This window comes from Anopheles coustani, chromosome 3 (assembly GCF_943734705.1).
Source record: "Anopheles coustani chromosome 3, idAnoCousDA_361_x.2, whole genome shotgun sequence".
Classification (NCBI taxonomy): domain Eukaryota; kingdom Metazoa; phylum Arthropoda; class Insecta; order Diptera; family Culicidae; genus Anopheles; species Anopheles coustani.
The window spans coordinates 53,265,170-53,273,167 of record NC_071288.1 but is presented as its reverse complement, the minus strand read 5'-3'; the positions used below and the strand labels follow the sequence as shown (position 1 = coordinate 53,273,167).

The 7,998-nt window shown below is 46.3% G+C and overlaps 1 protein-coding gene across 1 annotated transcript; it reads left to right on the top strand.

Moving 5' to 3' along the window:
• The first annotated feature begins 218 nt into the window (after positions 1-218).
• LOC131259483 (uncharacterized) lies at positions 219-7,472 on the top strand. The gene is made up of 2 exons (XM_058260985.1): positions 219-460; positions 6,606-7,472. Exons 1-2 carry the CDS (start codon positions 219-221, stop codon positions 7,429-7,431), a joined length of 1,068 nt encoding a protein of 355 aa, XP_058116968.1. The 3' UTR covers positions 7,432-7,472.
• Positions 7,473-7,998: the final 526 nt, after the last annotated feature.

The following is a 7,998-nucleotide window of genomic DNA, read 5'->3' as shown; positions in this document are numbered from 1 at the left end:
ACACTTGGTGGCGGTGTCCAGTGTCAGTCGCGGCTGTGTCGATTATGATGAACTCCACCTGTACGCTGCTCTGCTCCCTGTTCGTTGCGCACATATTTTCACGACGCGCTGTCGGTTTTGATTTCCTTCCAGTGACAGGAGTTTAGCCTCGGGACCCCGAACGCCAAACGGGTGTTCCGATCCGGCGGGAGGATCCAACCGTCAGGAGCCCATGTACAATGTTGTGCCGTCGAATGCGTCTGACCGAGCGCCATCTTCAGCCGCCCCGCGAACCACTGGAGGGCCCGATCGTGCGTCCGTGCACCGCCCGGAAACTGCTGAATCTCGACACCGGCCCGGGCAGTACCAATCCACCTCCGTCGCCACACAACGCCATCTCGCACGCCACCATCACCATTCCGACGGGCGACACAACGGAGCCGGCCTACGAGGGACAACCATTTTCACCACGTGGTTCAAGGTAGGTGGCACTCATTTCCGTCTGCTTTTCACGGGGTCTGCTGAGTAGTTTTCCCATTGCGCTAGCTAGTTTTTCAAACGGTAATCCCTCCATGTGGACTACCTGCGCATCACCTGCAGTTCGGAGGTACGTACCTGCCCGTCAGGGCCCTTCCTCAATCGAGTTCGTTATTGGCTCTTTTTTTGTGGAGTTTACGTCTAGTTCAATAATGGAAATCATCACTTTCGCTCGTTTCCGTTCTGAGTTTTCTTTGAAAAGTTTTGCAATTCTCAAAGCCCTCGCCCGGGTGTATTTGGATACGGTGACCGTTTGTGTCAGGGGATTTAACGCATGTTGCGGTAATGAATCTTATTCTACTCCACATGACTTCAAGCACCAAAAAGGTTGGAGGATAAAACAATAACCCCATACAAACGCTAACAACAAGTAGAAATTGTTTTTATAGAAAGAAAGGAAAAACTCCATGGATTAGGATGAAACGTTTTGGAAATCTAATTAAAAATGTGAAAATTAAATGTCACATTGAAGAAAGTTTTGAAAAGCCTTCCATCGCCTTCAGCCTTCTATCGCCATAAAGCAAACAGCTGAAGGCTTCACCCAAAGCAGCGGCCACCGATTGTGCCGATTATTGGCTGCAAAGCTAAACCCAAACTTATCATTATTATGCTAATCGGTTTATGGCACCGACCATAAAGGTGTAGCGAAATTTATGAGCCGCTTCTACCAGCCCGGAGAACTGTAGCTCCGGCTGGCCTTCCCCGGTGGCAACGCTGGTGGTGGACAGCAATCAACTTTCGTACGCTGGCCACTAAATTAATTAGACTAGATTCATATCGTTCACGGTGCCCGGAACCATTTCGGCTCCGGCGATATGATCTGTCGCTTGCGTCGTGAGAGAAAACGAACGTTGGACGGGCAGTGAAGTGCGATAGTGCATCGGTAAGCCGAGCAAGATGGATGGCGTTTTGCATGCCCTCCAATGAGAATCGGTTCCCCGGTTGCTGTTAGGTAACTCGACCTATGCCGCAAAACGTAACAATAGAACGATAGATAACGGCGTCGGTTGTCGTAGATCATAAGGACAAAGGTTAACAATGAATCTGGTGTCCGAAGTAGGGAACCATCGGTGAACTATTTACTGTTACGTTTCCGAAAAAGCGGGTTCCTACAGAAATTGATTTACCTTTTTTAATGATTTCAATGCCACTGATAATAGGCTAAACCAAGTTTGTTCTAAAAGTATTTTTTTTAATAATTAGTTGGAGAAATAAAAGGCTGCCATATCGCACTAAAAGTGGTAAACATTTTTCTAAGGACTAAAAATCAGGATTCAAGGACTAAAAATCATTAGGAACAATTTAATTTTTCAACCCCTTCCCATTCATTTGATTCAAACACAAAAGCACTTGCACAAAGATATTACCGCATTTGTGATAATGTTTGCTGCATTTAGCAATAACAAAATTTGAGATCTCCTCAGAAATTTTAGCATGCCGTTTTATTATTTATTCTAAAGGGAAATGTTTGTTGATGTTTTTAAGCAAGTAAATCTTCGATTGAGTTGCCATTTGTGGCCATTATAGTCTCCATACGCTTTCGGAATACACTGCAGGTGTTAAAAATGTAGCTTCGATAAATTTCTCTCCAAAAACTGGTCAATGATTTCCGGAGGCTTGCCATACTTGGGTGGCGTTTAGAGTAAGCCTTGGTCTTCATAAAGTGCTGTACTGAGTAACCAGAAATCCATGATGTCTACCACATATCCTTCAACCAGTACATAAGATGTTACTGTAACTAGTTTTGGGTGCGTTTCGATGTATGTTTCGGAGCTCACCTTTTTGCTTCTGACCGTAGTCTTCACTTATCCACCGAAGGAAATACTAATTAAAAATATCAATATGTTCAATATGGACCTCCATGTTGATTTTTTTCTGCATGTACAATGAATAACCGGTCAATTCACAACCATTCCAAACACCATGACACTAGCAGATTGATTCTTCGATATCTTCGAGGATAATTATCCAACCTTTTCCCTGTCTAAGACCCAAAGATTTGTATGCTCAGGTCGAACGAGAACCATATTAGTACGATGGTGCAATCATTATCACGCATACGTTATATGAGCAACAAAAACGACTATTTTGAACTGGGCACATTTAAATAAAGGTGGCACTCTCTACTTCGTCTTGTGGAGAGAGAGGCTCGTAGAATGTTTGATTAAACTGACGGTTTATTAACGTAGATCTGTTTAATTAAATTGGGGGTTGTAAGCCACCAATAATTCATCATCAATGTTTTGATTAATTCAATCACAGAGGGTTTCCAAAGATAATCGAAAATCTCGATATAACAATCACCGTAAAATAAATCCTGACATCCTCAAAACATATTTTAAAACTTGTCAATCATCCACTTTGATGACCGTTCCAATCCTCTGCTTATGCAGATTTATCGCCGACCTCTTCAAACCATGTTAGCTGTCCAGCTTAGTTTTATGTCTTAGACTCTCATCGACCCGAAAGGAGCCCGACGCCGTACGCGCTAATTTCAAAGATGCGTTTTTTTAAATATGATCTGCCTTGCATCCAACAAAAAATTATACACAAACACATCTTATTTGACGATATGACTTTCCCAAGATTTTCCGCACCTCACACCACCACCGCCCACTTCGGGACTTTAATTAGACCCGCGCATAAAATCGTCTTGATGGCCAAACCCTTGCCGAAATCCTTCCCTAGACGTTGTACGCCAGCGGCTGGCATCTTCCTGGTTTCCTTTTTATTCGACCGAAGATTCGGTGGGCTTTGATTTCGCATTTTCCCAGATCCCGATTGCCATCTCCCTCGCATTGGCGCCCGGGTCCGTCGCGCGAGTGCCGTATGCGAATTATCCAATTTCGCTTCATTTCCTGCAATTTATTAGCCACATCATAATGCGCTCCCATGGCTCTACAAATCTATTTCGGGCAGTAAATCAAGCGGGTTAAATAAAGGGTGGTGTCTTTTATTTCTTGCCCCGAGTCAACGCCTCCTCCCAAACTGCCCCCCCACACTGCCCGGGTGTCAGATGCCGATTTTAGCCGATTCGCTTGCTCGACCGAGCACAACATCTGCAAAACGTTCCCCTACCAGCTCGCTGCCGGAGACTTGAAGTTTGGCCGCGGGGCCAACGGAGGGTGTCTACAAATAATAAAATAAAGAAACATACCATTTAACCACGCGAGTCGCCCCAGACATTCATGGCCCGAGAAGGAAGGAAGTAACATGGTCTAGCAAAAGCGGTACAGCAACAGCAAAAAAACAAAGACATACAGCCAACAGACATCGTAGCCACAAACATATGAGGTCGCGAAACCACTCAACACGCCACGCAACGTGACGACGCGCCAAGACGCGAAAGCGCACGGTGAAGAACTAGAAAAACATATCTATAACTTCAGAACGGCATCGCGTTTTTCCCATGCGCCTCTCGCATGAAACAGCGAGCGGGAGGCCGCGGCGCAAAATGGGGCGGCATCGTTTGATTCCCAAAATTTGATATCCAATATAGCGCATTCATATAATTAAAAATTTATGTAAATAAGATCCGACGCTCGCGCAGCCTCTCTTCCGATATCGTGTGAGGCCAGTTGCTTTCCATCGGGCCCGCTTCGTAAGGAGGTGATTTTCCTTGTATATTCCGTTTCCTTTTTTTATGGATCACCCCTGCAGGGTGGCTTGTGTCAAGCGTCTATTTTTTGCTCAGCACAATGATATGCTCACACCCGACGACCCTCGGGAGTTTCAGTTCCATGTAGCATCACTCATCAGTGATTCGCGACGTTAAGGTTTTGTTTTGTGTCTTCGTTTGGCAAACGTTTTTTGTTGCTGGTTAGTTTTAGCGCATCCTCTGGCGCACTCGTATATTTTTCGCGATTTCTCGTGCCATTCCCACCGCTCGCTTGTGTACCGTTTCGCGCATGAGGCGCGAGATTCGGACCCCCTATTCTCGATTCCAAGAACGGCTTCGGGATGCGCATCCCGACAGCAATGCGCATCGCGCAGGCTCTAATGCTCTAATGAACCTAGGATTCGGCCAAATTAGAAACGTCTCGGACGACGGAACCCAAAAGGCCGGGACGGGGAGACTCCCGAAGGCATCAAGCCGCCAGCGCCCCCCATCCCCCCAAAAACAAAAAAACCTTTGGCTTGGAATGGATCGCAAACATTTTTGGCAAAAATAATAATAGCTCCAAACAAATGTCAGTCAAATATGCTTTTTGGCATACTTTCCGACCAAAAGGGGTTTTGTTTTGGGCTGCTCAAAACAACGCGATGGAGTTCGGAGTCGGGAACTTTAATACGAGACGCTAGACATTACATTGAATAAACATCATAGGATGCATGCAATTTCATCCTAAAGAACGAAATCAGAAATTTAAAAAAAAAATTTTATAATTGTTTCCGATGACAATCTGCCAAAAAAAAAGTTAAATAGTGTAGTTACCGTATCAAGCTGCCAAAGAATAAAATAAATAACACTGCACGAAGCAGAATTTTCTATTCATTGAGGGTTTTGGAGGGTGGTTATAAAACTAAATTTTCCTGAAAGTTAAGCGCTTTTTATTCTTTCTTTAAAATATTCTCTTCATCAAACTACGCCGTAGTACGGTACAAAGAAATCCGTGTTTTTCTCAAAGCATTTACAACAGTTACAACTTTTCAATGAACGATTTAAAGCCCTAAAAATGGTCCTCCTTGCAAACTATTTAACGACACTTCCTGTTCAGCTCACCTAATTCCAACGAGCTCCTTCCCAAGGGCCACCCGATTATATCACACTGCACCGTTGCATTCCTGCATCCCCAAGGCACCCGTTCGAAGAATCGGCCTACAAAGACCAAAGCACACCAGAGAAACGGGAATCTCGCGGTATTTCGTTTTGTTCTCCGTTTCTGACCAATTTATATGATGTCCCCCCCCCCGTACTGCTGTCGATTCGGCAGTATACACCTTGAAGGCGTTTCAGTTTTCTTCCCTGCGCCTGTGCTTCCGCGAGTCCGCGGCTTCGTTCGTAAATTGTTCCTGTCATCAACATCGTTGCTGTCCTGCGGTGTCATTGGATGAATGTGGAAGCCAAACGGAGTGAGTCGGGGCGAGGAAACGGAACGGTTGGAACCGTGAGTCATTTGGTGAGGATCGCGAAACCCCAAAAGCTGCTGCGTATCAGCTTGGTCTGGTGTGGTCCTTCAGGCTTAGGCGATCTACGTTGGTGGCTTAGAGGTTGTGGTTTATTTTTTGTTAAAATGTTGGGCTGCTTGTATGAGTGATATGATTAAAATGACAACAGTCCCTAAGGCGCCTTGCAAGTGACAAGCTTCATCGTAACCAGGACGGCAAACATCGTCAATTCTAAACAGTTGTGGATCGTAATCGCTGTCCGGATGCGTGGTACCATAACTCTCCACCCGAAGCTATTTTTATCGGTCTCAAACGTTGAGAACACCAGAAACATAAATGCTCACTACTGTCGGCGACTTCTCCGCAGCGCCAAAATTATGTTCCCCCGTAGTTCGCAACGCCGCGGAAGGGTGTGAAGGCGCTAGAGAGCTTATTTGCTGTTGATTCATAAAAGTTCCAAAACAAAAAGCAGCACAAAAAATACAAACAAGAGATCCAACGAGAGACCACAAAATAAAACAGAAAAATTAAATAAACCCCTTCACAGTTGGAAACAACTTTCACACGCTATGGAAGGAACGATCGCTTCGCTGCTGGGTAGATCATCTCCTTCACGAATCACCGTCGCTGACTGGGAGCCTTGAATCGCTGGGGTTTTCCAGAGCCAACACGGTTCCGTAGAATCTGCGGTCCCGGAGACAAAGCGGCCGAGCGATGCTCTGCACACCTCCGAAGCTGCGCCCGATCGTTTGCTGTTAATTTATACATTTTTCTTCCAACACATGCCTCTAAGGGAGGAGAGGAAACCCTGGCTTTCTTGATCCGGCACGAACTCAACCGATACTATCGTGCACTCATAATTCGCTCGCAACAGTCATCGCCAGTTTCAGGCCGGCAAAGGCTCGTCGCCGCCCGGCTGGACGTCATTATAAGAGACCCTGCACACTCACACCCTACCCTTCTGTTGTCTTTCCAAACAGGAAACCGAACGAGTGCCCCAAAACGCCACTGATGATCGTTAATTTAAACATTCCGCCTGGCACGGAGACGCTGGCGCCGAAAAGCGCATCCCGAGCCGAGCGCCACAAGCTGCCACCCTTCTGCGTGCAGTACCGCAACCTGACACGCTTCTGTTCCGCGCCCGCTGCCAGTTCCGGTGTTCCAGCGACCAGCGGGGCCGGCACCACCCCGCACATCCTCGGACCCAACGGTGGAACGGGGAGCGGTGCCATGATACCTCAAATCTTCATCCAGAGCTTCGAGCTGCAGGATCGCCGGGCTGCGGACGGGCAGGGCCCGGTGGCGGCAGCGGGCGCCGATGGCCAACCCGGTAGCCAGCAATACAACATCATCACCGAGAATGACGAGGACACGTTCGCCACGCTGCTGCTGGACAACATTTCCAACATTTCGCTCGAAATGATTCAGCGCCACCAGCAGAAGCTGCTCGGCACGGCGGGATCTTCGCTAACCGAGGGTCATCTGGTGACGGGGGCTAGCGGGGGCAGTGTTGGGACCTGTGTCCAACACGCCGACGGCTGCAGCAGTATGGAGCGAACGGAGAGCAAGACTTCCACCGACGGAGCGCTGGCGCTGGACATGCGGATGGACTCAACTGAGGAGGGCGAAGGACGACGGGGGGAGATGTCGGCTGGACAGCGCCGGTCGGGGGCCGTCCAGGAAGCGGGAGATGAGCAGCAGTCCGACATTCCACCCGGCTACCGGTCGCTGTGCTATCGTACGCCGAGTCCCAAAACTCGCCAGATTATCCGCGTGGACATTGTTACCAGCCGGGAAAAGTATTGAACTCACGCATCCTTGCGGAAAATGCCACTGCGATGATTGTTTGAGAAAGCCGTGAAAAATCATTTAGTTGTTATGTAAAGACTTCAGTAAAAAGTAGAAAAAAACATCGATAATAAAACAAACAGTTTGTTTCAAAAGTTATCATTTAATCAACAGTTTATTGGCGAATTCTGCATAAATAATATTAAAAAACTCAAGCAGGTATCTTTCGGCAGGTTTTTTCCTCACATAGAAAAGTAAGAACATGTTTCTGATTTGTTGTGGCATATATTTGCAAATAGAACGAGCTATGTCACAAAAAATATCGCTATCGCAAATTCTCACCATTCGTCAATAACTTTGTGTTCTCTTATTCGAGTCTGAATTTTATGTAATTTTTCCACATACATTAGCTAACATACATATCGCATATTAAAAGCAGCTGTCTGATTATGGTTATATATTATTACCATACAAAATTAGAGTGATTGATTAGGAAAACATTATAGCACATTCACTATTTTCATTGCTTCATCTTCTTTAAAAACGAATGATGATAACTCAAGCTAAAAAAGATATGTTCCTCTG

Excerpts from the sequence above, each read along its gene's own strand:
- LOC131259483 (XM_058260985.1), top strand. The coding sequence starts at position 219 with ATGTTGTGCCGTCGAATGCGTCTGACCGAGCGCCATCTTCAGCCGCCC. Across the intron at positions 461-6,605 it reads TTTTCACCACGTGGTTCAAG|GAAACCGAACGAGTGCCCCA; the intron begins GTAGGTGGCACT and ends CTTTCCAAACAG.